The sequence below is a fragment of the Anomaloglossus baeobatrachus genome, chromosome 7 (assembly GCF_048569485.1).
Source record: "Anomaloglossus baeobatrachus isolate aAnoBae1 chromosome 7, aAnoBae1.hap1, whole genome shotgun sequence".
Taxonomy (NCBI): domain Eukaryota; kingdom Metazoa; phylum Chordata; class Amphibia; order Anura; family Aromobatidae; genus Anomaloglossus; species Anomaloglossus baeobatrachus.
In genome coordinates, this window is record NC_134359.1 from 26,605,778 (window position 1) to 26,632,195 (window position 26,418).

Here is a 26,418-nt window from a genome sequence, read left to right on the forward strand (position 1 = left end):
CGCGAAATTTGAAAATGTGACGAGGAGGATGACGGCGACATCCCGTCAATCAAGAAAGGAGGATGGTAATCAGCGGCAGGAGGGGGGAACGGAGCAGAAAATGAGCCCGCCCATCTGGCCAACACAGGTAATTGTATACCTGTATCTTGCATACCTAACGGCCAAGATTTATAAAGTTGTTTTTGGGGTCTGGAAGGGGAGTCAGGGCCAAGGTGCACCTTCATAGAATGCAGCCCAGGAGCTGCAGAAGGTGAGACTTTTAGTGGTACTTTACACACTACGACATCGCAAGTGCGATGTCGGTGGGGTCAAATCCAAAGTGACGCTCATCCGGCGTCGCTGTCGATATCGTAGTGTGTAAAGCCTTTTTGATACAATGAACGAGCGCAAAAGCGTCGTTATCGTACCATCGGTGCAGGGTCCGACATTTCCATAATGCCGGTGCGGCGACGGTACGATGTTGTTCCTCGTTCCAGCAGGCAGCACACATCGCTGTGTGTGAAGCCGCTGGAGCGAGGAACTTTTCCTACCTGCGTCGCGGCTGCAATGCGGAAGGAAAGAGGTGGGCGGGATGTTTACGTCCCGCTCATCTCCGCCCCTCCGCTCCTATTGGCCGCCTGCCGTGTGACGTTGCTGTGACGCCGCATGACCCGCCCCCTTAGGAAGGAGGCGGTTCGCCGGCCAGAGCGACGTCGCAGGGCAGGTGAGTGCATGAGAAGCTGGCGTAGCGATAATGTTCGCTATGGCAGCTATCACAAGACATCACTGCTGCGACGGGGGCGGGGACTATCGCGCTCGGCATCGCAAGCATCGGCTTGCGATGTCGCAACGTGTAAAGTACCCCTTAGTTTAATAGGTAAAAATCTGGTGACAGGTTCCCTTTAAGACTAGTGTCATAAATGACACATTAAAGGAGGGAAGTGGGGACCTCTTACAGATTTATTTGAGTCCAGGAGCTTTCAGAACTTTCAATCAGCAAAACAAAAAGTAAATATTGACCAAACATAGATCTACTGTCTCAATGGATACATTTAGTGCTGTATTTTCCTGCAGGAGATTATGTGAAGATATACTTAAAATAATGTATCAACCATGAAACCATACCGATATAATATAGAACTTGAATTGCCTCCAACATGTCAGTCCTGCTATTTTCAAATGTCACATATGAATCTCACACAGCACAGTGCAAACAAAAGCCCCGAATCTACACCGCAATATTCTGTGCATACGTCCAATTGCTTTAAATTGCTCTATTTTCCTAAGCTGGAGTGTGAAATTACTCTCAGTCACAAAAGTTATTTTTTAGCATTAGGAAATCAGTTTATGGGCATACAGCAAATATAAAATAGAATATGCACTGAAGGAAAAATTCTGCATTCAGTTACGAAAGCGAGAGCGGATATTTAAAGAGCCACTAAACCTAAAATAAGTAACTTATTTTAAAGCTTCAATATCATTGAAAGAAGTAACACAAAACAGTTGGCTACTAAAAAATAACCTGCACACAAAGTGATATCTACTATACATTATTATTATTTGTATTATAATAATAATAATAACAATAACAATAACAACAACAACAACAACCTACTACTACTACTACTAGTACTACTACTACTACTACTATATTCTGGTCATTTTCGGTGCTATGCGAGCTCCCAGAATTATATCTGTTAAACATTATTTTTACTATTATTATTATTATTATTATTATTATTATTATTATTACTACTACTACTACTACTACTACTACTACTACTACTAATAATAATAATAATAATAATAATAATAATAATATATTCTGGTCATTTTCGGTGCGCTCCCAGAATTATATCTGTTAAATATTATTTTTACTATTATTATTATTATTATTATTATTATTATTATTACTACTACTACTACTACTACTACTACTACTACTACTACTACTAATAATAATAATAATAATAATAATAATAATAATAAATATATTCTGGTCATTTTCGGTGCTATGTGAGCTCCCAGAATTATATCTGTTAAATATTATTTTTACTATTATAATAATAATAATAATAATAATAATAAAAAAAAAAATGTTTATCAGATATAACTTTGGGAGCTGGCATAGCACTGAAAATGATCAGAATATATTATTATTATTGTTATTATTACTATTTCTGGTAATTTTTACTGCGATGCCAGTATAAGTGCATGTGTTGTACTTTTTCTATTATAAACGCATATTGTCTCCACAGCCATGTTGACCCATGTTGATTACATGATAGCTGCAGTCTGTAAATGTATTTAGATATTAGTTCGGTTCTCACTGTGCTGTTTGTAACTGATTTTAGGTTTTACTGCCTGGGAATGTTTGGAACCCAATGCACCATATAAATTCAATCTACTCAAATTTTCTGGACTATAAGACACACTTTTTCCCCCCAAAACTGGGGGTAAAATGGAAGTGCATCTTATAATCCAGATATGGTTTACTGGAGCGGCGGTAGTGGATCAGGTTCACAGGAGGCAGGAGCAGCAATACTGAGGGCTTGGAGAGGGGCTGTTACTGAAGTGAAGCGGCTCAGGAGGGTCTCAGGATGACGGGTCAGCAATGCAGTGGGCGCCATTGATCTGACAGCGGGCTGCTGGCTCCATCGAAGCACCCACAGTTGACAATATGGATTTCAAGAAAGAGTCCGCTGAGGCACCGCATGTGCAAATGACATGTAGGACTTCAAGAAAATAGCCGCAGAGTCCTATCTACGCATGCGAAGCCTACGCGGCCATTTTGTTGAAGTCAATCTCGCCAACCGCAGATGATTCAGTGGAGCCCGCAGTCCACTAGCAAATCAATGGTGCCTGCCGCTGTGACATCCCTGAGCCCGTAGCATCGCCAGCCCTCCATCCACTGAACCTCCTGAGCCGTGACACCCCCTCCTCCGAGACCGCAGCATCGCCGACCCTGTTTCCTGTGACCTTTCTGAACCACTCCACCACCACCGATCCCCCCTGGTAAGATATTATAAGACACCCTAGGATTATAAGACAGACCCTCACTTTAAAATTAAAAAATATTTTTCCCTATTTTCCCTTCTATAAATTTGAGGCGCGTCTTATAATCCAGTGAGTCTTATAAAACGAAAAATATGGTATATGTTTATTAATTAAAGCCTCATATCTGAAAGAATTTCATGAACATTTGTGTGATTGTGAAAATCATCAGTTATTGGAAAAAAGGGGACTGCTATGGGGTCAAACCGTATGCCTTCATTGCCCATGAAAATATATGATTAAAATTGATTTTTCTTTTGCTATAACAATGAATGAAAAATAGAATTTATGGCTTCCACTTCCAGTGCTACATTTATGATTTAATTATTAGGCAATACACAAATATTGTTTGTGATGTTTTTATCCAAAAATTGGACCTTCATCAGACAATAGAATTGCATAGGAAAAATAATATTGCTTTGAAGGCAGAACAGCAACAGCTACATTATTATCCTTTTGCAATCTGATTGTTTGATGAAGGTCTGGAGTCTGAATAAACACGTCGCTGTGAATATGCGTGCATTGTCTATTAAAATGACATTTATTAACAGTAGAACATACAAGTGCCTAGCTTTCTTTTCACATTTATTATGATAACAAAAGAGGAAACAATGGTAAAAAATATATATATGTGGGCAATTAACCCCGTAGTTGTAACCTTTTTTCCATTCTAGAATCACACAAACTAACATAAAATAATTTCAAGCATAAGACAAAACCATATATATTTTATCATATTTCGAGCGTAGTTAATCTTGCAGGCGTCATTAATTAAAGAATGCATTTTTCTACAGACATCAAATTATTTGACAAAACAATAAAGCGACTCAGCTCCAAAGTGGTTAATGCATCTATAAAAATGAGCTTGTGTTGCTCCATGTTGAATATTGTGTATTTGACACAAAAATAGAAGTATAAAGTGAATTAATGGCAGGTAGACAAAATAAGTGTATAATCCAAACTGTCTGCTTTAATAACCCAAAATCTTTGGCTTCACAAAGTGTCAGCTTAAAAACGTATAATTAGAGGGAATATAAATACACAAGCTTAGGCTCCGGAAGATTATTTCAGAATGCAGGAGGAAAAATTAAAAAGAAAATGCGCTGCCACCAAATGTAATAAATCTCTGCTTGCACAGTCAAAGTTTTTCTAAGCTTTTCTTTGGTGAAGTTGGTATTATGAAGTAAGATTTTGATTATGAATCATATTTAAGTTGATGCGTAATACAAACATGACAGGTTCAATGGGTCTAAAAATGAATCAGAATAATACAGGATAGTTACAGCATTTCTGTAACAAAATGTTACTTTGGGCATGGAAAAAACATCAAACCCCAAAATGCCAGTACTGTATTTGGTACCAAAGCCAATCTGTGCAGTGGCCACTTCCAGGGAAATATAAGTTAGCTTGGCAGATATGCGAATTGCCTCTTCAGAGAAGAAGAGGACTTGAAGATGTGGTTCACTACTTTTTTTCCAAGCCATATCGATATAATGTTGAGAAACAAGGTTTCTCTTAAATATCTTGTGTTGGCTATAGTGCCTGTGAGCGGTGCTATTGTGGTCCACTCATCCCCATCGCATGACCCCTGGCTCCACGACCTCTGATGTCCGTTGATGTCACGTCAACTTCCAGTTGACCTGACATCACTGCAGCCAGCCCCAGTCTTTCTGAGTGACTGAGCTGTAGGTGGAGTTTCACCGCTCGTCACAGCCCAGTGTCACAGCCCAACGTCAGCCCAGCGTCACAGCCCAGCGTCACAGCCCAACGTCAGCCCAGCGTCACAGCCCAGCATCGCTCCTGAATGTGGCACTTTGCAGTGAAGGAGAGAACAGGGAGATGCTGGGCTGTGACGCTTAGGTTCAAGAGTATACAACCCAAATATTCAGCTACTTGACATGCTGTTATTATAATCATTACTGTGCAGAATTAAACTTAAAAAGGAAAAGCCCAGTGGAAATGGTCATTTTTGATATGGACTTTTTACTCTTTTCTATAGAGATTTGAATACCTTGTTCAGCCAATTTTGCCTCTGAGCAGCACCATCCCCATCCCCATCCCTATGATGTGACCCCCAGGCTCCATGATCTTTGAGATCCGGTGGTGTCACATCAATTTCCAGTTGACGTGACATCACCGGGGCCAGCACTAGTCTTCTTGAGTGACTGGGCTGTGGGCAGTGTTTCGCCGCTCATTACAGCCAGCGTCACAGCCCAGCATCGCTCCTGCTACGGCACTCTGCAGCGGCGAGAACGTGCAACATGTTGGGCTGTGACGAGCGGTAAAATGCCACCCACAGCCCAGTCACTCAGGAAGGCTGGGACTGGCCTCGGTGATGTCGGGTCAATTGGAAATCGACATGACATCACCAGATCTAAGAGGTCATGGAGCCAGGGGGGGGTCACGCAATGGGGATGAGCGGACCGCAATAGCGCTGCTCAGAGGCTGAACAAAGTATTTACAAAAAGCCTTCCCTATCAGTTTTACAGAGATGTGGCCACTATTGCAGAGTAGTGAACAATCTCTTTAAGGCATTTGTCAAATTGACTTTGCAATTGCCTGGTGGGTTATTAAACCTGTCCCCTTGAGCAATAGCGTGATTACATTTTTACTTGGTATATTAACCCTGTGGTGGTCAGGGATGTCTATCTGCGGCAGTGGACACATAAGATATACTTAGTGCCAGAGCTGTTCATTAATTGCACATTACACCTGTGTTTGCCAAATCCACCAATATTGTCGAGTTTGGCTGACAGTATAATTTGTATGAGGACCCAAGAAAATTTAGTGCTGAGGAAGAATTGATTCAGCATTTCCAATTTTGAGCTGCCAGTCATATTGTTTCATGGAGATAAGCTGCTGCCAGACATGTCTGGCAGCGGCTTTCTCATAGAGAACACAGGAGTGCTCGGGTGAATGAAAATGCGTATGGAAGAACCAACTGAGATGACTTCCGGATGAATGACTGGCTGAACCATTGTTTGGCAACAGCCTTCTAATGTGGTCTTATGCTCTTTTACTCAGTGATGTTTCTTATTTTTTTATTTTTTTTCATGAGATATAGCTTGTAATAGATTAGATATATCATATATATATATCATATAACCTTACCTTGAGGCTGACGACTTGGATGATAAATTTGTATATCAAACGGCTGCGCGCTGGTCTTTTGTATGACGCTTACATTGTGACCGGTCCATTTATTCGCCTTAGACAAAGTATTAGTTCTCCAGTCCGTCCAGTAAACATCACTGCCATACAGCGAAACGGCAAAAGGGTGGGAAAGGTATTCATGACCCCGCAAAATCTCCCTCATGGAGGTTCCATCATAGAGAGCAGAATATATAGCATCTGACCTGTTTACAAAAATACAAAATATCATCAAATAGACTTCTCCTATTAATAAAAGGGAAAAGGAACAATGTTAAACCTAAGTTAGAAATAATATGTTACATGCGCATTGGAGTAAATCAAATTAAGACTCAAAATATTGATTTGATTTGACAATTATAATTTTATATTAAAGATTAAAAAGACATTTATCAGCTTTGAGCAAATTTAAGCTAAACATGGGGAATTCTTTGCCACAGATATATGGAGAGAAAGCCATAAACACTGATCAAACTGTACAGATAAGGGTGCTTTACACGCTGCGACATCGCTAACGATATATCGTCGGGGTCACGTCGTTAGTGATGCACATCCGGCGCCGATAGCAACATTGCAGCGTGTGACACCAAGGAGCGACGATCAATGAGAGCAAAAACGTGAAAAATCATTGGTCGTTGACACGTCGTTCATTTCCTTAATATCGTTGCTGCTGCGGGTACGATGTTGTTCGTCGTTCCTGCGGCAGCACACATCGCTATGTGTGACACTGCAGAAAGGACGAACATCTCCTTACCTGCGTCCACCGGCAATGCGTAAGGAAGGAGGTGGGCGGGATGTTACGTCCCGCTCATCTCCGCCCCTCCACTTCTATTGGACGGCTGCCGTGTGACGTCGCTGTGACGCCGCACGAACCGCCCCCTTAGAAAGGAGGCGGATCTCCGGCCAGAGCGACGTCTCAGGTAAGGTAAGTCCGTGTGACGGGTGTTAGAGATGTTGTCGGGGGCGGGTACGCTCGCTAGCAATATCGGTATCGATATCGCAGTGTGTAAAGTACCCTATATTGTGTGTCAGCAGCAAAGCAGTGAAGATTAGGTTGTAAGATAAGGACAATAGTGTCATACATGTTGTGAAGACACAGCCCTGTTCAATGTCTGTCATGGGTTAATCTTGTTAATTTGGCCAGACATGGGTCCCTTATGTGTGGTAACTTGTGTTTGTTAAGTCATTGTTTTCTGCCGAACTCATTAGAGCCTTCCATTGCCAAAGGTTGTGTATTGCTAACATGAAAAATTCCCTCAGCCTCTCTGTCTACCTCACTCAGAGGAGAATTATACAGGGGAATTACCAACGCAGATTGGAATGCCACCCAATAGGAGCACAGCCTTATTCCAGCAATCTGGTATGACCCCAATACCCTGGGATGAGTGCCCTGGAGATATAAAAAAGTACTGCTTGACTCACCACGGAGTTCTTTTGCTACATGGCTTCAATCTATTGGTTTCAGTCCAGGTTGGAGGTTCTTTACCCAGCCTAGGCACTTTGACGCCGGTTAGGTGATCAGAAACTGGACTATATTGTGCAGGCGTACCGCCGAGGATTCTAGGATTTGGCTTGAAAAAACTCAGGTTGGGACAATTCGGTTACCTGGCTACAGACTTTGCTGTGCTCATGAAGCTTCCTACTCTTGTCACTATCCTGTTCCCGGTGGGTTCCTGCCAAAAGCAGGGTGCTTCTCATTTGGAGTACTCGCTAAGTAGTGAGTAACCTGAAAGCCGTACTATTCGCTTCTCGCACAATCAGTACGGCTTTTGGGTTACTCGCTGCTTAGCGAGTATTTCCCATTGACTTACACTGCGCCTGCTATTCGTGACGAATATGCGAGTAGCGGACAGTACTCGCTAACAGCACAGTGAGTATGAATAGTCAACTACTCGCTTAACACTAGTCATGCACTCTATCTCAGTTTGAAGCCGGGACACGTACACCTGGCTTTATAGTGTGCATGACCAGTAGTCTAGAGATCATGTCCACTGAGCGAAAATCCAGAATTGGGCGCAGTGGCAGTAGAGGTGAGCGCGACAATCCTGTCTCTGTGTATTCATTAGCATGTTAGTGCGCCCCCTGGAGCATGCTTACATGCTAAGGGGGCCAACTAGCCTAGGGAAATAACACTCTTGTGACTAGTCCCTGTGCTCATTAGCATGAAGAATCTTTAGAAATAATTTTTTTAAAGTTCTCTTTATCTATTCTACTAGATACAGGGACAGTTAGGCAGGGATTGGCAATATGGACCCAGAACTGCTCGTGGTTCTCAGCCCATATTGCACCTGACAGGTTCCCTTTAAAAAAAGCATCTTATTTTGACAACTTTGGACAACTCTTCTCATTTTTTGCAACCTTCATTTCATCTTGAGGCTGAAGACCCATTTCTAACACATCCACCAGTATTCCTGTATTTTGCTCCCCATTGTAAGCCCAAAGGGAGTTTTACCTGGCATCTGTCCAAACGATCCGTCTTTCGAAATGATCCACGGTGAGACCATTGGGCCAGGCTCCACTTTCCATATCCTTGTAGATAATCTTTCTCCCGGCTCCGCTCATCGACACCGACTCAATACGAGGAAAAGTGGCGTCCCAGTCCGTCCAAAACAGTATTCTGCATTCAAAAGACAAAAGTGTGAATAGTAACGGAGACAAACGAGATTGGAGAACCTGTCTCCTGTAAACATATAAACTATGTATGACAGAGGCGGCCATTGTTACTGTCATCCCAGAAGATAAATCATTTTATCTATTAGCGGTACATAGCAGCCTGCCCTATACCGCATACTTATAATTACGAGCTCCAGGGCCAGAACATATTTTTTTCAAGTGTCTTATACTTTGAGCTGTTGTTGAGATTTCCAATAAATAGAAATAAAATAATATTTTTCATTCCCAGAAGCAGATTCTTCCTATTGTCATACAAAAAACAAACTATCATGTGTATTACTAGATTTTTTATTATTTATTATATACTCAGTGCCTTGAAAAAGCCTTCATAGTCCATGAACTTTTCCCCATTTTTCATGTTACATTCACAATTGTAAATGTATTTTATAGGGATTTTGGTGATATACAAACACAAAGTAGCAAGTATTTGTGAAGTGTAAAGCGGGCTTTACATGCTACAATATCGTTAATGATTTATCGTCGGGGTCACGTCGTTAGTGACGCACATCCGGCGTCATTAACGATATCGCAGCGTGTGACACTTTTGTGCGACCTAAAACAATCGCAAAAGGGGCCAAAATCGTTTGCCGCGGAGAGGTCGTCCTAAAACAAAAAATCGTTCTCTTCTAATTAGCGATGTTGTTCATTGTACCCGGGGCAGCACACATCGCTGTGCGTGACACCGCAGGAGCAACGAACATCTCCTTACCTGCCTCCACCAGCTATGCGGAAGGAAGGAGGTGGGTGGGATGTTTACGTCCCGCTCATCTCCGCCCCTCCGCTTCTATTGGACGGCTGCCGTGTGACGTTGCTGTGACGCCACACGACCCACTCCCTTAAAAAGGAGGCGGTTCGCCTGCCAGAGCGACGTCGCAGGGCAGGTAAGTGCGTGTGACGGGGGTAAACAAGGTTGTGTGCGACGGGCAACGATTTGCCCGTGTCGCACAACCGATGGGGGCGGGTACGATCGCTTGATCGCAGCGTGTAAAGCCCGCTTAAAGGAACTGATAATGACTTCTAATTATTTTAAAAATATAAATCTGAAAATTGTGCTGTGCATCTGTATTCAGCCCCCTGTAGTCTGAAAATCCTAAATAAAATCCTGAGTGACCAATTGCTTTCAGAAGTCACTTAATTCGTAAATTGAATCCACCTGGGTGTAATTTCTTCTCAGTAGATATACAGCTGTTCTGTGAAGGTCTCAGAAGTTTGTGTGAGAAGATTAGGGATAAAACAGCATCATAAAAACCAAGGAACACAGCAGACAGGTCAGGGATAAAGTTGTGGAGAAGAATAAAGCAGGGTTAGGTTATAGAAAAATAGCCCAAGCTCTGAACATCTCACGGAGCACTGTTCATCCATCATCCAAAAATGGAAGGCATTTGGCACAACTGCAAATCTACCAAGACATGGCCGTCCACCAAAACTGACATCCCAAGAAGGAGAGTACTAATTTCAGAAGCAGCCAAAAGGCCCATGGTAACTGGAGGAGCTGCAGAGCTCCACAGCTCAGGTGGGAGAATCTGTTCACAGGACAACTATTAGTTGTGTACTCCACAAATCTTGCCATTATGGAAGACTGGCAAGAAGAAAGACAATTTTTGAAAGCAAGTTATAAGAAGTCCCATTTGCAAAAATCCATCTAGGGGTACACAACGATCATATGGCAGAAGCAACTTTAGTCAAAGGAGACCAAATGGGAACATTTTGGGCTAAATGCAAAATGCCATATGTGGCAGAAAACTAATGTTGCACATCATGCTGAAAACAGCATCCCCAATGTCACACATTGTGGTGGCAGCATCATGCTGTGAGGAGGCTTTTCTTCAGCTGCAGCAGGGAAGCTGGTCAGAGTTGATGGGAAGATAGATGGAGCTAAATACATGGCAATCCTGGCGGAAAACCTGTTAGAAGCTGCCACAGACATGCGAATGGGGCATAATTCAACTTCCAGCACGACAATGACCCTAAACATCCTGGTAGAGGTACAATGGAGGGTTTAGATCAAAGCATGTGTGAACGGCCCAGTCACAGCCCAGACCTTAATCCCATTGAGAATCTGTGGCAAGACGTGAAAATTGCTATTCACAGACGTCTCCGTTCAATCTCACTGAGCAAGAGTTATATTGCAAAGAAGAATTGACAAAATGATTAGCCTCTATAAGTGCATCTATCTATATATCTATCTATCCCTCTATCTATTCATCTATCTATCTATCTATCTATCACTGTATCTATCTATCCCTCTATCTATCTATCTATCTATCCCTCTATCTATCCCTCTATCTATCTATCCATCTATCTATCTATCCATCTATCCCTCTATCCATCTATCTATCTATCTATCTATCCATCTTTCTATCTATCTATCTATCTATTCATCTATCTATCCCTTTATCTATCTATCTATCTATCTATCTATCTATCTATCTATCCCTCTATCTATCTATCTATCCCTCTATCTATTCATCTATCTATCCCTCTATCTATTCATCTATCTATCTATCTATCACTGTATCTATCTATCCCTCTATCTATCTATCCCTCTATCTATCCCTCTATCTATCTATCTATCTATCCCTCTATCTATCCCTCTCTATCTATCTGTCTGTCTGTCTCTGTGCGTCTCTCTCTGTCTGTCTGTCTGCTTGTCTGCCTGTCTGTCTGTTTATCTGTCTGTCTGTTTGTCTGTATGTCTTACAACTCTTTGACTGCTATGTTCACCATCACAACTATTGATCTAGTGTGTCTAAAGTAAAAAAATAAAGTAAATCATGCAGAAATATTTATTTCATGGTCACAGACTGAAAACAAACTCTGTGTAGTTTGATCACGCCTTTCAATCTGTTTGATGCTTATGGCATGTCTACTACATGACTACAAGTATATTAGCATAAGCTAGGAGACACTTGGAAGGACGTTGCTGCAGGATCAGATGTTGCAGAGCTTACTTACAGTCTTATATCTTGGATATGTGCAGCCAACTTCCCTAGGATAGAGCTGAGCTGCAATACCGGACATGGGTATAGACAGTAGTCTATGGCTTATGGGCCTATAATACCAGACAACAACCTATATAATTAGGTAGGTGTTGGTCAAATGATCATATGGCGGACTGCTATCACCCGGAATCCTCCACAAACAGGAACAATCAACTCAGCCAATGGCTTCTAGGTTCTTTATGAGAGCAGCTAACATATCCCATATGCAGTTTCTTATCTCTCAGAGAACAATTGAATTGGCAATTGGATGTCCAACTTGTTGGATCCTTCTCTCCCTTGACATCTTCTGTTGGGAGAGAATTGGGAGGCTCTATACATGCTAGATAGTGTTGAGCCAACTGTTCGGTGCTTGTGAGCTAGATACACCCAAGAAGTATTTTGTACATCAATGGGAAACTCATACCTTTTTCTCGGAAATTTTTTGAAAAATGCTTGAATTTCCCATTGACTTCTATTATATTTGGTAAACGAGTACCGAGAACCCAAGCAGCAAAATGCTCGTTGGGCGTACCAATCACCCGCGCACCGAACAGTTTGCTCTCCACTAGATTGTTGGCCGTCTGTTTCTTATCTGTATTGGGAGGGGAAATTTAGGGCTGCAAATGTTTTGTTTCTAGTGTCTAACAACCACCCTATGATATTGCAGTTTGGGCCATTGACCCGACAGCCAACAAATGAGATGTAATTAATAAACATGGAATATCACAATCTGTCTCACCGGAGCTGAACTCACAAGAGTGATAAATTCAACTTCTGTAAAGCAAACTAAAGTTCCATTAGGATCAGCTGAGCTATCGAGCAGCATTATCAAAATGATTTTCTTCAAACAGGGAATATCTAAAATGTTAGACTGAAAAGGTCAAGTACCACTTAATGTAAATGTCAGACAGAATGAGGAGATGTAATAACTCCTGTTCCTTATAAAGCATTAGGATGAGGATGACCTCAGCTGGAAAAACTGGAGCTTTATTAGAACCCCGGGCAGGCGTATGAAAATGAAGCACTGATAGGACTCTATTGTCACCGCGTCTGCTGCTGATTTCAGCCGAATCTCTCTGTGGGATCGGAATCGAGATTGTTTGGGGGGGGGTTCTGATTAATTATGCCTTTGTGTAATTAAACAGTGTCAGGTATAAATCCAGTGAAGTTTAAAAATGGAGGAGACAAGATGAAGACCTTCTCAGGTGAGCCTAAAGTGCATTATAGAGTAATATATTAGAGATTCACCTACATGATTTTGACTGTAACGCTCGCGTCTGGTGTAGGGGCAGCAAGCAAGATTTGTGGACTCACTGGACCACAGGGGAAACCCGGGCTTACTCTTTAGTGGGATGGGCTTTACTAAGCGCCCACCACAAGGTGGACACCAGGTACGACTCTCAAAGCAGTGACTGTGGCTTTGGTAGCTGACCCCAAGAGCAGGTGATAGACTCAGCAATAGACAGGTACAGGCGGGGTGACTGAGGCAGGCTGGACACAACAGGGATAGACAGGTATGGGAAGGCAGATATAGGTTACGGACACGGGAAACACGACCTGACAACTAGCTAGCAGACTGGAACACTGACTAACTGAATGTGTTGCACAGGCACCTTCCCTAATGGGAGGGTGCCTTAAACACATAGTGCCTCTCAGCTATAGGCTCAATTATGACCTTAATATCCTTCAGACTAAGGTTATCTTCACAGTTTGGAAGATAATTTGGAGAGCTTCTGCTTAGTTTCTATTCAAAAAACTAAAAAAGTCAATGTACCCTTAGAGTAAAGCGGGCTTTACACGCTACAACATTGCTAATGAGATGTCATTGGGGTCACGGAATTCGTGATGCACATCCGGCCTTGTTAGCGACGTCGTTGCATGTGACACAAACGAGCGACCCGCTAACGATCAAAAATACTCACCTTATCGTTGATCGTTGTCCAGTCGTTGTAATCCCGATTATCGTTGCTGCTGCAGGTACGATGTTCGTCGTTCCTGCGGCAGCACACATCGCAGGAACGAGGAACATCACCGTACCTGCAGCGGCCCGCAATGAGAAAGGAAGGAGGTGGGCGGGATGTTCAGCCTGCTCATCTCCGCCCCTCCGCTTCTATTGGGTGGCCGCTTAGTGACGCCGCTGTGACGCCGAACGAACCACCCCCTTAGAAAGGAGGCGGTTTGCCCGCAACAATGATGTCGCTAAGCAGGTAAGTACGTGTGACGGGTATAAGCGATCTTGTGCGCCATGGGCAGCGATTTTCCCGTGATGCACAACCGACAGGGGCGGGTGCTTTCACCAGCGATGTCGCTGTGTGTAAAGCCCGCTTAAGGATTATTTTTCATACAGGTTATTGGACTGGTAATAATAACGTCAGCATGGGATCTACAGAAGCAACCAATACTGATCAGATCTCTGGATCACTGAGTGGCAGGTAAGGGACTTTTCATGGGTGGAGTGGTCACCTCAACCCTGGACAAGATTTTGCCTTGGGGGTAACTCAGTGCACACAAACAGATTGCTACATATCATCCTTTCTTAAATGCAATAAAAAGCAATTTATTGATTTACCCATATCTTGGATCCAAAGCAATTGCTCTAGGGTGTTCCATTCCACCGGCAATCAACGTCGCTCTCATTTTGCCATCTAATTTAGCAACTTCGATTTGGTCCAAATTGCTATCAATCCAATACATGTTTCCAGCTATCCAGTCTATCGCTAAGCCCTCAGGTGTGGCCAGACCGTGCTGAATGACTACCTCAATTCCACTTACACCTAGAAACAGAAGACAAAAATGTTACCGGTTTAGCACAGAAATCTGCGTACAGTCGTTACCGGTTGTAATCATGACGGCCATTTATACATTTAAATGCGGTGGAAATCATTATTAGTCCGGATCAAAAGGGGATTTGCATTCACATTGTTTTGTGGAACAAGCAACAAGAATATGGATTAACTGGAACAGAAAATGTATCCTTCAATTTACATCATCAATCATTCATTCATACAATCAATCATCAGTCAATTTTCAATTCATATGTTAACTTTCAAGAACTCTTTCTATTTTTTTAGCTTTATTTTTTTCGTTCAGCTTCCAAAGGTCATCCCCTGCCTATTGCACCCTCGACAGAACCTCATGGAGGACCCATAGGGCAAGATTTTGGGTCAAGGAGTTGTGGTTTTGAAAGCTTTCAATGCCATTAGTAAACTATCCACAATGAACCTAAAAACAAATAAATGGAATAAAAAAAAATAAAAAAAATAAAAGTACCCCGCCACTGTAGGTTTTGTTTTTGCAATTTATAATGTTCACTATTATTTTTTACTACTTTACTACAGTATTTTTAGAGGCAAGTTGTGATCTTTATTAATGCTGTTTTGAGGTGCACATACATTTTGATTGATTTTTATGCTTTTTTGAGACTGTTTTTTTTTTTTAATAAGCCATTCATTGTGTACAATATTTTAAAAGTTTGGACTTTTACGAATGTGGCAACAGTAAATACAGTGGAACTTTGGATTAAGAGTAAAGGGGGTGTTACACGCCGCGATATCACTAGCGATATCGTTGGTGAAAGCCCACGCCCCCGTCGTTTGTGCATCACGGGCAAATCGCTGAACGTGGCGCACAAAATCGTTAGGAGCCATCACACAGGCTTACCTGCCTAGCGACGTCGCTGTGGCCGGCAAACCGCCTCCTTTCTAAGGGGGCGGGTCGTGCGGCGTCACAGCGGCATCACTAAGCGGCCGCCCAATAGAAGCGGAGGGGCGGAGATGAGCGAATGTAACATCCCGCCCACCACCTTCCTTCCGCATTGCCAGCGGCCGCAGGTAATCTGCAGTTCGACGTTCCCGGGGTGTCACACGTAGCGATGTATGCTGCTTCGGGATCGACGAACAACCTGTGTTCCCAACAATCAACGATTTTATGAAAATGAACGACGTGTCAACGATCAACGATAAGGTGAGTATTTTTGATCGTTAACGGCTGTTCGTTGGTGTCACACGCAACGACGTCGCTAACGATGCCAGATGTGCGCCACTGAATCCGTGACCCCGGCGACATATCGTTTGATACGTTGTTGCGTGTAACGCCGCCTTAACTTGGTTTGAGAGCGTCTTGCAAGACAAACAAAGCTTTTAAAACATTTGTAACTTGGTTTAAGAGCAATGCTTTGCAATAAGAGCAAATTCCCACCGTGCACACTTCTGGTTCTGTCCTTTCATGGCGCTCTGACACGCTCTGGAGATAACTTTCTGTACATATGTACTGTATACAGTATACCATTGTACAGTACAGTATATACTATATAGCATGTCTATTAATTTGCATTTGTGGATACAGTATTGTACTTTCTGCTAATCAGTACAGCACATTGCTTATACTGTAATCTGCCTGTGCAGCATACCTACCCCACATTTGTTTAGTTCTGCCCTTATTTTGGGAAGAATAGATTGGGGGGGGGTGTTTTTTGTGTATTGTATTAGAAGAAAGGTGTCATATTTATACATCATTTTTTCTCTCTATAGCGTACGTCCCGCACACCAACAATTCTATTGTAAGCCAACATGCAGTTTAATCTGCTTTATATGTTTTTTACTGCACTGCACAGTATTTTGATTTAGTGCACTGTAATGATTTTATATGAATACAGTACATTATTTTGCATTACTGTTATAAGTTTGTGTAAATACATAAATATAGTAAATATTTTTGGGTTGTGGAACACATTGTCTGCATTTCAATTATTTCCTATGGGAAAATTCGCTTTGATATTAGAACTTGGTTTAAGAGCGCACTCCCGGAACCAATTAGGCTCGCAATCCAAGGTTCCACTGTAATTGCAAAATGGAAAAAAAAAGTATGATTCAATTTTTTTATAGTTTTAAATATTTTTGAAAATGTTTTTTTTTTTTTACACTTTTTTTTTTACTACAGCTAAAATCTGAGGTCTTTTTTTACTGCACAGTAGGTACCGTATTGTAGCATAAGATATGGAATTATTCAGCTTCACTAAGAGTACAAATCTTGAAGATTCTATCATTTTAGTAATTCCCAATGATGGAATGTTTTTGAAAAGTACTGTACAATTAAAATGAAGAAAAAAAAAAAATTGCAATCCTGTTTTACATGAACACTTTTATGCTGCTACTGTGTTTGCCCTAAAATAAAACACTGTCATATTATTTTTAGTCCTGAAAAACGTGCTAGGGCTTTTTTTCGGGGAAACATGGGTTGGAGGAAAGTTTATCCCCACAAAAAAAGTCAGATGTTTAGGATCATACTTAGCAGATCCCGAACATCTGAGTCGCTCACACGTCCTCAGTGGGTGCTCCCTCCAGGTCCTTGTCTTCTCCACAGCAGTTCTCCCGGTGGAACGCTTTGAAGACCTGTGGTGGAACGCAATGATGTGTTCCACCAGAGGTCCTCAATACGTTCTATTGCAGGTCCTCATGTTCCATAGCATCCCAGGTCACTGGAACAGTGCAGTATCACCGCATGTGTGTATTTTTGTGTGTGCACGTATGTGTGTGTATGTGAGTATGCATTCCACTGCAGGTCCTTGATGCATTTGACCACAGGTTCTCGATGCGTTCCACTGCAGGTCCTTACATTCCACAGCTTTCTAGGTCATCGGAGCAGTGCAGTATCACCGCATGTGTGTGTGTATGTTTGTGTGTGCACGTATGTGTGTGTATGTGAGTATGCATTCCACTGCAGGTCGTCGATGCATTCGACCACAGGTTCTCGATGCGTTTTACTGCAGGTCCTTACATTCCACAGCTTCCTAGGTCATCGGAGCAGTGCAGTATCACCGCATGAGAGTGTGTATGTTTGTATGTGTGTGTGTATATGTGTATTTGTGAGTATGCTTTCCATGGCACATCCTGGATGCATTCCACCGCAGGTCTTTACGTTCCACAGCGTCCCAGGTCATCAGAGCAGTACAGTATGACCGGATGTGTGTGTGTGTGTGTGTGTGTGTGTGTGTGTGTAAATATGCATTCCACCACAGGTCCTCAATGCATTCCACCACAGGTCCTTGCGTTCCACAGCATCCCTGTCTGTCCACAGTGTCCTGGTGAGTATGACAGCAGGGTCTGTCTCCTTTCTTTTGGGGTTATCTGCTTTCTTTAATGAAGTATCTTGCAGTTCTTTAACTTTTTTAGCTGCATGAACACTTCATTATTGAACCGCGACTAGGGCTTATTTTCGGGGCAGGGCTTACATTTAAGTCTTAGGCTGGTGTCACACTTGTGAGTGAATCGCGTGTATCTCGCGCGAGTCTCGAGTTGCACCACTTGTCACGACCACACACTCTCAGCTGCATAGAGATGCATGCAACCGACCCACTCCTGTGAGGAGTGTGAGTCCGTGCCGGATGATGCACCACGAGACTCGCACGAGATACACGCGAGGCATTCGTAAGTGTGACACCGGCCTTACTCCGAAAAAGGCAAAAATATCTGCTAGGGCTTATTTTCGGGGAACATAGTATCATATACTTCATTGCTCATAAAAAATCAGTACAATTTTCCTTACGGCTGTTCATGGAAGGTCAAGACTCGAATACCATTTCTTTTTTTCTTCTAAGTAGATGTAAGATTCTGATTGATGTCTTCTCTTTACACATCTTTGTGACAGTTGATGTGGAATATGCTATAAATAAGAACAGGATTGTGTTTTTTATGTAACCGTTGGCTTTATAGAATTATTGGTGGGGACTGGTTTTATTCTAAATCTGAAGACTTCACAGGCTTTTAATCTCCGCTTTGTGGAGTATATGAAATGCGGTACCGTGTATTACATTAACTATCCTGAGATATTTATCTTTGAAGAAACGGAATTAGAGGGAAATATGTGGGGTTTTTTTTATATCCCAATCAAAATTAGAAGAAATTATGAGCGTGAAAGATAATTTGCACTTTAAAAGAAAAAAAATAATTGACGTGTTTTGAAGTACTTAATTCATATTTGAGGCTTATTTCTAGTTTTAACGAGATTTTACTGTATAAATCTGCAAAATATGTTGAGTAACTTTATAAAGGTTTTCCTTGACTCTATTTTTAGTAATCATGTCTGCAAGTTGCAATTGGAGCAACAAAGGACACTTAAAAGTAGAAATTAAGATACCAAATCCAATGTGAAAACTTAAAAAAAAAATATGAATGCAATGAAAATTTGTATTGCTTCAATGCTACGTGCTCTTATGTTACAGACATCATACATAACATGGAAACTTTGATACTAAAGTAATATATAAAGCCATTTCTTTTCTCATCTTTCTTTTCATGGTGTTTGGTTCTAAACTCACCGAGTGTCATGGCGGCATCAGACGCATTTCAGTTTACAGACTCTGACTTTCCACATTGTACATTCTTTGGTGCTTCTGAGTTGTAAAGTCTCTGGCGTTGACCAGATGTGTGCTCATTAGTGATCGGCGGATTAGCAGGAGTTACTTTCTGCTATCCTTCTGGTTACCTATTTTGAATACATATTGTGGGAGACCTATCACAAGCACTCCCCACCTTTTTAAGATGGAGGAATCTATCTTCCCATGCCGACTATAGCATATGCTAAACCAGTCCATGTGATGTTATGTTCCAGTTGCTAGTGATTTATTACTTGCTGCTTGGTGTGCTGTGGAATTCCTTCTGATGTCTGGTCATTTCCTCCTTATCATGTATTGTCTTATAATTCCATGTGTGCTAGCTGTATGATAGAGTTTTTTGTTTCCCCATTTGTCTATATCTGTGGGTTCAATCACTCCTGTCCCGATCCTCACCTGGGATGTGGGACCGGGGATATTAGATCAGGGCTGTACAGGAACAGGGCAAGTAAGGTGGAGCAGATATCTTCACCACTAAAGATATCTCTGGGATTAGGGACAGCTAGGGCCCCCTAGATTTTTTTATTATTTTTATTTTAGATGTATCAGATAAATAAAAATGGCTACAAAGATAGACATTTCATTTAATACACCAATATTTTATTATGCGGTGTTAGAGCAGCTATAGAAGTCCAGAGATCAGACAGTGAATGCAGCCACTCTCTCTGCCTATATTATTCTATCCTTAAATCTCCTGGCACTCACCAAACCCAGACTTGTCCATCTGACGCAAATTAGAAAGGCATTATTGATCACTCCATTGAACAAATTTCCACATTTCTAAAGTTCACTTTTGGCTTTATGACAGTATATCCGATGCTCGGCATTGTGCCTGATGATGCAAGGCTCGGTATTGTGCTTGGTGATGTACGGCTCGGCATTGTGCTTGGTGATGTACGGCTCAGCATTGTGCTTGGTGATGTACGGCTCAGCATTGTGCTAGGTGATGTACGGCTCGGCATTGTGCTTGGTGATCTATGGCTTGGCATTGTGTTTGGTGATGTGCGCCTAGGCATTGTGCTTGGTGATGTATGGCTCAGCATTGTGCTTGGTGATGTATGGCTCAGTATTGTGCTTGGTGATGTATTGCTTGACATTGTGTTTGGTGATGTACGCCTCAGCATTGTGCTTGGTGATGTACGGCTCAGCATTGTGCTAGGTGATGTACGGCTCGGCATTGTGCTTGGTGATCTATAGCTTGGCATTGTGTTTGGTGATGTGCGCCTCGGCATTGTGCTTGGTGATGTATGTCTCAGCATTGTGCTTGGTGATGTATGGCTCAGTATTGTACTTGGTGATGTATTGCTCGACATTGTGTTTGGTGATGTACGCCTCAGCATTGTGCTTGGTGATGTATGGCTCGGCATTGTGCTTGGTGATGTATGGCTCAGCATTGTGCTTGGTGATGTATGGCTCGGCATTGTGCCTGGTGATGTATGGCTCGGCATTGTGCCTGGTGATGTATGGCTCGGCATTGTGCTTGGTGATGTATAGCTCGGCATTGTGCTTGGTGATGTACGGCTCGGCATTGTGCTTGCTGATGTATGGCTCGGCATTGTGCTTGGTGATGCGTGGCTCGGCATTGTGCTTGGTGATGTATGGCTCAGCATTGTGCTTGGTGATGTATGGCTCGGCATTGTGCTTGGTGATGTACGGCTCAGCATTGTGCTTGGTGATGTATGGCTCAGCATTGTGCTTGGTGATGTATGGCTCAGCATTGTGCTTGGTGATGTATGGCTCAGCATTGTGCTTGTTAATGTACGGCTCAGCATTGTGCTTGGTGACGTATGGCTGCAGCTACTCGGCCATGATGCTCCCAGTGGTTGCAGTGTTTGTCCTGAATTGACCAGTGGAGGTTTTGGCCTCTGCAGTTATGGGGTCAGCAGAGCGGTGGGGACTTTTCTTTCTTCTGTTCCTCACCACTCGTCCTCTCGCTCTGTAACGTTACAGGATCTCCCTTTTGTGGTTGAGTTGCTTTGGTTTCTTATGGTTCCCAAAAACATCATTCACAGGTGAAGGGGAAGATCCAAGAGGAAGAAATTTCATTAACGGACTTCTTACCCCGTGGGCTCCTATTGCAGGTCATGCTGGTATCAGTGAGAGCTGCACAACCGGCCGCTCTGTCACATCTTAGTAGAGGAAGATGGTTTGGTGGGAACTGGAAGTTATACACTGGGGAGCAAGGGGCCAGATATTATACACCGGGGGTGGGTGGGTATGGGGCAAGGAGCCAGAGGTTATATACATGGGATGTTTGAAGCCAGATGTAGGGGATTAGAGGTCAGATATTATACACCAGGGGCATTAGAAGTGAAGTAAAAACCTGAAATCAGTGATTAAAGGGGGCTTTACACGGGAGCGATATCGGTAAAGATATCGCTAGCGTGGGTACCCGCCCCCATCGTTTGTGCGACATGGGCATATCGCTGCCCGTCGCGCAGAAAATCGCGCTCCCCCGTCACATGGGTTACCTGCACTGCGACGTCGCTATGACCGGCGATCCGCCTCCTTTCTAAGGGGGAAGGTCGTTTGGCGTCACAGCGATGTCACACGGCAGGCGTCCAATGGAAGCGGAGGGGAGGAGATGAGCGGGACGTAAACATCCCGCCTACCTCCTTCCTTCCGCATTGCCGGTGGAGGCAGGTAAGGAGATGTTCCTCGCTCCTGCGGTGTCACACACAGCGATGTGTGCTGCCACAGGAACGAGGAACAACATTGCTAATGAGAGGTAAACGATTTTTTGTTTTAGGACGACCTCTCCACGGCAAACAATCTTGGCTGCTTTTGCGATCGTTTTAGGTCGCACATACAGTAACTGTTACACGCTGCGATCTCGATAATGAAGCCGGATGTGCGTCACAAACACCGTGACCCCGACGATAAAACATTAACGATATCGTAGCGTGTAAAGCCCCCTTAAGATGTGAGTCCCAATACTTTTTTCATATAGTGTAGTATCACATATTTTGCTTTCTATTACTTTCTTTTTTCTTAACAACATTTATGAACATACACATGTAAAATTCTCAAATACAACATTCTCCATCCTTTGCTCTCTACATTCTCCATCCTTTGCTCTCATATAAAGCTCAGTCCTGACATGATTGCACATTAGTGACTTTCCATATGTTTTGGTGTCAGACCATTATGATTTTCCCCATGAGCACTTACCTGATGTCTCCGATAATCGACCTCTGTATATTTTATCCTCCACAACATCAGTCCAGTAAAGCAAACTCTGATTAAAATGAAAATCCAATGCAATCGTGTTTCTTAAACCAGGCACTAATAGGCTATAATCCCTTTTATGAAGGTCGATCCGTCTTATCTCGTGACGGATGGAAAAAATGATGAAAGCCTCAAATGTTTCTAAAATGAAATTAAGCACATTATTAGTAATAAGTTAATTAAGACTAGACATAATGACTATGAAAATGGAAATGGTAATTTCGAGACTGCATATAACATGTACAGATTGGGTCATAGCAACTATACAACAGCAACGAACAGCTCCTGAGACAAATGTGCAAAATAGTTTAATTTTAATGCAAAGCAAAATGAATGGATTATGTGGCTAGGCTTTCCTTCAGTTTTCGTCCCTGGCCCTGTATCTAAATCTAATGGCTGAGGCAGATCGACTTGTTGGCTTCCTCTCTAGTACCCTGCACTATCGGTAGCATTACCTCTCACATTCTGGTGCTTGAGGCTTTAGCTGTTTAATTTAGTTTGGGACCAATATAAATATACTTTATTATCAGAACATGCTAGTGAGACCCTCAAGAGGCTGCAACCCTCATACCGATATTTAGATAGGCACATAAAATAAACATCTCTCAACAGAGTATCACAAAAGTAATTCTTTTTTTTAAAACTGGTCATCTCATACTAGTCACCCTGAAATATGCTGAGCCAAGATGAAGTGTAAGGAAAGACTCATCTGTATGTGATATACGAATATGATGCTATCTTTGGAAGGCCCATTAACAATGATTGGAGTAGAGGCTGGAACCCCAAATGATCCATTTTCAAAATTCATAAGTTCCAGCATTGAGATCCTCTGCAACGTATACTTTTTCTTTCTCTTGGATACACTTCGGACTGGGACTATACAACTGCTCAATAGCCCAAGAGATAGGAAGGGCCCAGAGATAAATGACCCTGCCCTGTGCCTAGCATCTGCTAACTTCTCCTAACATCTGACGTATACTTTTAGAAGGAGTTGGAAGGATTTGCATGGGAATTTTTGGAAAGAGTGTGCTCACTTCCAGAGCCTGCTCCATCTCTGTTGGGTTTAACACAGCAGAAACCCAATGCTAGCTGGCATAGCAAGCCATTGGAGAAAGTTTTGATCACAATAGTTTATCCCTTTATATGCTGTGGTGATCATCAACCTTGACATCTAAGTGGTTAGAAACGGAGGGACCTCTATCACATGATTGTGATCGGTCAATGGGTTGTTTTGTGAGAGTATGGAGCTGACGCCTGTAGTGTCTTCTCCTGTCCACCAAGAGGGTCTCTGCACAGGCTGTGAAAAAGTCTCTGTGTGGTCAGGTACAGAACAGTGTGTGGACCGGGCCCGCAGAGTGCAGACATGTGGTGAGCTTCTCTCGGACCGTTCATTGATAGTACTGGATCTGATAGAACATGTGCGAGGTGTAAGTGCCACATTGGGAAAGCATACATTTGCTGCCATACTGAGAACTGTATTCCAGAAGACATCCTCTTATGTTGCCAGCATGAAACTCTTTTGCGGAACCTGTTCCTGTGTGGACTGTCCAGATGGTTGTTGGCCACCAAAGATATAGAGACTCCATTTGAAACTACCGAAGATACAGGTACTCCATTTGAATATACAGATAACCCCTAGGGCCCAATATTCCTGTACTGGATGATTAGAACCAAAAGTCCTGAGCTCAGCCCCCGCGTGAACATTCTTTGCAGGAAGTGGGCACACACCCATAAACGTTTGGCATAAAACTAGGTCAGACAGGAACTCAACTTGTCCTCTTGTAAAACTGTAGCTGCTGTTAAAGCTTAGCACCCGGGTAGCATGTTGTTGTCTGTGTGAGTATAGGGGAAGGGGAGATTAAAAATGTAGCTAAGTTTTTATGCTATTGTTCTAACCCAACAAACAGGTCCTTTTGAACACTCAGTGCTCCTCACTGTGCACATAAAGTAGCACTGCACTCTTGTACAAGGCAGAGCGCCCGTTAGGTAAACTTGTCCCAAGATCTCCGAATACAGTGTAAAGGTTCTCTGGGGCAGCACAGTGGTCCGGTGGTTCGCGGCCAGGTGTATGTTAAATTCTCTCTGAGATAGTAGTTACAAATTACTTTGCTTTAATTATTCCAATCCAATTTGTTTCCCGATATGCTCTAGTCTCGTTCCTGATCTGCAACCAGTTGTATTTTGAAAGAATACCGGTTCAAAGTCTCATCACAAGGATAAATGTGCCGTAAAAATGGTCATGCTCGTTGCCAAGAGAACGAACCCTCTCGGCAGTCTATCAGAGGTGGTTGGTTGGTTTTCAAGGCAAGGAGCTCAATGTTTGCCATGCAACTTGAAAGTACAGCTCTGATTCTGGCTGGATCATTAGCTCATACCAGCTTTAGTGCCCCAGCATTTTTCCGACGATGCAAAGATAAAAGCTGACGGCATCGGTGAATGCACAGTTCAGACCCACAATGCTACCATGCTGCTTGTTGGAGAGCACTGCTCCTTGGTAATCAGGAAGCTGGGATTAAAGAAGATTATACTAGCGCTTAATAGTAAAAGTTCACTTTCTTGAAAGCACCAAGTTACCGTATGGCGACTTAACATATTTTTCCTTTTATAGGACGCACTATAAAAGATGCACCCCAAATTTAGAGCAAAAATAGGTAAAAAAAAATGGGGTCCATCTTATAATCCGGTGGTGTCGTACAGGGGAATGGGGTAAGCTATGGTGGAGCTAGGTTAAAAGAGGCTGGGTCAGTGCTGGAGTAGAGCAATGCTGCAGGTGATAGGCAGGTGTCCTGGATGTTCGCTTCAAAGTAATGGCACCCGGAGTTGGTGCGTGCGCAGATTGAGCTATCAGCAAAGCCAAGATCTCATGCGCCACTTCTGGGTGCCATTTTCCTTAAGTCCGCTGCTGGGAGATCAATGGTCCAGATAGTGGCACATGCGTAGATGAGATCTTGAGCTGAGAGCTCAATCTATGCACACACCAACTCTGGGTGCCATTATTTGAAGCCTACACCGCGGACAGTTTCAGGATGGCCCCTGCCTCAGCCCTCGCAGTGAGCACAGCCTGCCATCAGCATCAGCACTGCCCACAGAACAGCACACAGCCCGTATCATCGTTCCTTCCTCCTGTGACCCCTCTCCACCATCCCCCGGTAAGCTACATTTGGCTTATAAGACAAACCCCCCATTTTCCTCCCATATTTTTGGAAGGAAGAAAATCAGGAGACGGAACTGTGTATCTTGTTGTGCTATCACCAATCTGATACATATAAATGAATTATTCCATGCCTTTATTCTTTTGAACATGTCAACGTGTTTTAGAGATCGCAATCTCCTTCATCAGGACATCAAGCAAAGGACAGAGGGGTGGTCCCCTGACGTTGATATACATGTGTATATACAATACATCGACTCATCCTCTGTTGGATCAGATTATTTATGTCCTTTGCTTGATGTCCTGATGAAGGAGACTGCGATCTCCGAAACACGTTGACCTGCGCAAAGGAATAAAGACATGGAATAATTAATTTATATCTATTAGTGTGGTGATAGCGCGACAATACACCCTGTTCCTTCTCCTGAATGTATTGATTCCGCTCAGGGCTGCAGCTGTTTGCCTGTGTACAACGCGATTATAGGGGTTTTGACTATCACATCCTCTTTCAGTGAGTTTTCTACTTTTACTAGCCTGTTGCTCTGCCTGGTAAGACCCTATTGCACTTTCCTCCACAGTCCTATTTTCTACATTTGTGGAAGGAAAAGAGCGTTTTATAATCCAAAAAAATATGGAATACTACATGAAATGCTCCCCTAGGAATTGAAATATGCAAATAGCCAGTTCAGAGAAGAAGAGGATGGGCACTTTGTGTCATCTACTGGAAGTAGCAGTTCAAAAAGTCAATATTAACCCTTTAAATTGACTTGTCACATGACCTAATGCGGGCATCACACGAGACGATCTATCGT

The 26,418-nt window shown here is 42.8% G+C and overlaps 1 protein-coding gene across 5 annotated transcripts in view; it reads right to left on the reverse strand.

Moving 5' to 3' along the window:
- LRP1B (LDL receptor related protein 1B) overlaps positions 1-26,418 on the reverse strand; it is a 2,012,817-nt gene that overhangs the window by 693,718 nt on the left and 1,292,681 nt on the right. For all 5 annotated transcript variants that reach the window (XM_075317168.1, XM_075317164.1, XM_075317167.1 and 2 more), the window contains exons 24-27: positions 22,399-22,596; positions 14,407-14,611; positions 8,636-8,800; positions 6,145-6,389 (exon numbers count right to left, since the gene is read on the reverse strand). In XM_075317168.1, coding sequence (XP_075173283.1) covers positions 6,145-6,389; positions 8,636-8,800; positions 14,407-14,611; positions 22,399-22,596 — 813 coding nt within the window. The remainder of the gene's footprint in view (positions 1-6,144; positions 6,390-8,635; positions 8,801-14,406; positions 14,612-22,398; positions 22,597-26,418) is intronic.